The sequence below is a fragment of the Lissotriton vulgaris genome, chromosome 1_2 (assembly GCF_964263255.1).
Source record: "Lissotriton vulgaris chromosome 1_2, aLisVul1.2, whole genome shotgun sequence".
Lineage (NCBI taxonomy): Eukaryota > Metazoa > Chordata > Amphibia > Caudata > Salamandridae > Lissotriton > Lissotriton vulgaris.
This window is the reverse complement of record NC_141686.1, coordinates 205,436,041-205,440,424: the sequence shown is the minus strand read 5'-3', so window position 1 is coordinate 205,440,424 and position 4,384 is coordinate 205,436,041. Positions and strand designations below refer to the sequence as shown.

The 4,384-nt window shown below is 37.9% G+C and overlaps 1 protein-coding gene across 1 annotated transcript; it reads right to left on the bottom strand.

The window, feature by feature from the left end:
- Positions 1 to 211: 211 nt before the first annotated feature.
- On the bottom strand, positions 212 to 1,150 carry LOC147734960 (olfactory receptor 5AR1-like). Its single transcript, XM_086953707.1, has one exon. The coding sequence runs from the start codon at positions 1,148 to 1,150 to the stop codon at positions 212 to 214; it is 939 nt and encodes a 312-aa protein (XP_086809833.1).
- Between the last annotated feature and the right edge of the window lie 3,234 nt (positions 1,151 to 4,384).

Below are 4,384 nucleotides of genomic sequence, written 5' to 3'. Positions count from 1 at the left end.
AGAAGGGAATGACAGGTTGATGTCTACTTATTTGTACAGTGAGAACATTTTTGTGCTCAATAATGATGCCAATATGTGGAGCCAGATACAAACGAAACTCACAAAAAATAAGTGAGAGGCCCAAATGGAAGTCTCAGAATGGAGGTACCTGAGTAAAATTCTCGTTGAAATTGGATGTAAAAGAACACAAGAACATGTTGATACTTTTTCTCTATTTAGAGGCACTGGTCTTTCCTAACCCTTTCCTCATGGCTTGCTTTATCTCCTGGTTTCTAAAGCTGTAAATTAGTGGGTTAAGCATAGGAATTATTACCATATAGAAGACGGATGCCACATTGTCATTGGCCATGGAGTGGCTTGCAGTGGGTTTGGCGTACATATAAACAAGTGTGCCATAAAATAACGTGACACAGACAAAATGAGAGGAACAAGTGGAGACGGTCTTCTTCCTTCCCTCTGAGGAACTTATCCCTAGAATGGCAGATACTATATAGACGTATGATATAAGTACGATGATTAGAGATATCAATATGAGTCCACCGGCCATTGAAATTAGCACCACTTCATTGATGGTGGTATCGGAGCAGGCGAGCTTCAAGAGTGCAGGTACATCACAGAAGAAATGACTGATCTTATTGTTCTTGCAAAAGGGCAGCGTAAAGGTGAAAACAGAATGTGTTAGTGAATTGATGAGCGCAATTGCACCTATGCCAACAAGAAGATAGAGACAGGTTCTTTTGTTCATTATGACAGGATAGAGCAAGGGATTACAGATAGCTGTGTACCGATCATAGGCCATCAATGCCATCACAAAAACATCTGCAGTTCCAACTACAATTGATAAAAACATTTGTATTGCACACTCTGAAAAAGAAATTGTCTTCCCCATCCATAGGAAGTTCACCAACATGTTGGGGACAGCGACAGAGGAAAAAGAGATGTCTACAAAAGCCAAACTGCACAGCAAGAAGTACATGGGGCTGTGAAGGTTATGGTTCATTGTGATCAATACCATGATTCCAATATTACAGAGAAGGGTAATGCTATAGATAAGGAGGAAGAAATAGAACAGAGGAACTTGTAGTGCCGGGTCTTCTGTGAGTCCTAAAAGAATGAACTCCATCACACGGGTGTTGTTGACTGTTGGCATGGTTGCCAACAATAGAGCCTAAAGGGAAAGCAGAAGATATATAGAGATGTGAAATTCTAGAAACACTGATGAGCACCAATAGTCATGTTATTTATTGATATAAATATTGTAAGGTTGTAAGCAAAGCATGTTATGGTTTAGAGACTTTGTACCATGTCTATTATCCCAGGTGGTCTCTTTGTGTTAGTTTTGCACCACTATGCTCAGGTATATGTGATGAAACAGCATGACAACAGCATCATTTTTACAAGTTTATGGATGCAAATAGTAAGAGCCTGATCTAGAGTTTGACGGGCAGGGTAAAGTCTGTCAGGGTGGCGTAAGATAATACATATGCAGATGGGCTACTGTCACCCATATTTAGGGATCAGAATCGACTCGAGCAAAAATCCCTGTACCTTTGCAGGTTCAGCTGTCAAGGTAGTTTCTATCATGGTACACATGCTTTAGTGGATGGCAACCACTGGTTGTTATAGCTGTCAACCAAACTAAAACTTTTTGATTTTTCAAAACAAAGTCCCAAAGTGGGACATTGTTATTGAAAAACTAATAACTAATGTCTCCCAAACCAAGGGTAAGTTGTTCCGCTGGGTGTGGGGGGTCAATACGTATTTGTTTCTGTCCTCAGCCATCAGGTCGTACCTGGTAGATATAGACAGAAAGAAAGGACATTACACTATCCACTCTACATAATGCATGCACTGTAATGCCCTTCCTCATATATCACCTCCTCACATAGGCTATAGACTCGGACTCCATTGACGGAAAGAGAATGGACGGACCATCACTTTTGCAGACAGGGTACTCCATCAAGTTTGTGCCCTGTCCACCAACCTCTAAATATATCCCAAATTCTGCACACAGAAGGTGAAAGTGCACTTCATTATCACGGATGAATGTTGAATGTAAGGGAAAAGGCATACATGAATACTGAACGCAGAGAAAATGCACGAAGGTGAACATTTGGGAACAAACAACAGACTCCATGTTGAGAAATGGTAGACTTCTTTATTAAGTGAGTTTAATTGCTTTTTGTACCAGTATTAACAACTGGGGCTACAATATTTGTTTTCGTTTTTTGTTCATCTTGGAAAATCACAGCTTGTTCATTGTGGCTTGTGAGTGATTTGAGGTCCTCTCGATTTAAATACATCATTTATCATAAGGACAACACCATCATGTTAGAAATTATACCAATTAATAGAGAGCACCAGAGCCAGAATGAATAAGATCACTTTAAAGTGAAGATGCTAGCTTCTGTTGAAACTAGAATCCCTGACGATATAAAAACAAGCCACACTGCTACATTGCTTTAGTAAGAAAAGTGTAACAATTGGGTTAATAGTTAGGCAGGATACGAGTCCTTCACAAGTGATATATCATCACATTTCTTTTTACTGGAAGCTAGCTGCTACATTGTAGCACTTGACTTGTATCAGGGTAGCGAAGCAGAGCAGACTTAGGGGAAGTGGTGTGGGCTAATAACCCCAGATCTCTGCTACACAACAGCACTCAATATATTATGTTCAGTCAGTGCTTTTCATTTAAAAAAGAAAACACGTTTATTATGCATTTGTACTAAATACTACACATTACAAATATACACAATCAAGTAAGTGGACATACCTATGCTGTCATCCACACATATACTACGCATAACATAACAATATGAGAGGGTGCTGTTAACAATATGGGAGGGCTACTAACTTTGCCAGGGTGTCACCATATCAGTATAAGCAGAGAACATGTCATATTTCAACAGTGTACTACCACTGACCTTAAAAATAAAGTATCAATTCACAATCAAGGTATACCTGAAGGAAGAATGTGGCTCTTTTTGTGTAGTAACCAACATTTTTTGGGACAGATGTTTCTCTGTATTTTTTACTCTTTGTTCTGGAACTCTGCTAACCAGGCCACACTGCATTTCCTCTGACCCCTGAAACATGCCAACATTGGTTATACTCCTTACTGACATAATCAACTTACTGATAAGTAACCAGCATATAGAAAAGGTGTAACAAAGGCATGTAAGATAAATGTCACTAGTACACCTACTGTAAGCCCAAGTTGCTTATTTAATATATACTAAGAAAAAGGTACCTATTTACAGAGACCAGTTTAACTGAATTTTTTATTTTTTTCTTAAAAAATCAAGTTTATTTGGACCATTGTCCTTAAACAGATAAAACATTAAAAAACAGTTCATTGTTACATAAAAACTTAAAAACAGTATATAACTTATAACTCATTAAAAATGGATCAAACGCGACTCGAACTACTCACAATTCAAAATTTGTTTTACTTTTTGCATAAATCTCCCCAATGCACAGGTAATATCTAGATTTATCATTTCTATTAGGAGGACACTTGCAGCAAGTCTATTGTGTATACCATATTTTTTAAAAATGGGACATAAAATCTCTTTTCGTGATTCTAAAAGCTTTGTACAATCCAATAAAATATGCATCATATCGCATGTAGTTCCCAATATGCACTTACAGTTTCCAATGGACTCCTTTAGCCCACGATCGTTCACTCGTCAAGGCTTCCCTCATACACCATTGCGAGATTTTTAACTGAATTGGAAATAAATGATTTTTAGGCAGTGTTTCTATTTTTTCAAATTACAAAAATTCATATTGTTGTTTCCTCTTTTTGGATATTTGTTTTATTGTCAAGTTGTTCATGGAATTCATCTCTATTTTTACAAATAGGAGTGGGCTTGTTGTTGTGTGGTGTTGGTCAGTTTTTAACTGTTTTAGTACTTCTAAATGCTTTACATATTTTCTTAAGTTAAGCCTGCCTGCTGTGTGCCATAACTATCAGGTATTGAGCTCGGATTTAAATTACTAAATAATGTTTACGGCCTAACAATAGATTGATGGCATTACTTGTGGTGGAGTTCCATGTACCCCAGCTAATTTTCCACTTTCTCATAATAACTTACCATTGAAGTCAAAGGTGGTATTACCAACATTCAGCAGCATTCTTTGTACTGTTTCATTTTCAACCACCAATATTATCAGTGAATCAATGGTTTGAAAATCAACATCACTTTTTATGGCAGTTTCTATACCTTCTGTCCTATTTGATTTAGCCATCCCATGGTTCACCAGGGGGCACCCAAAAGTATGTTTTCCTTGATGGTGGCTGAGTATGGCCCCATTGCCCCCAGGGCATCTAACAGCTATATATTTAAGCCTTTCTGGTCCAGCACAAAAATTCACAGCA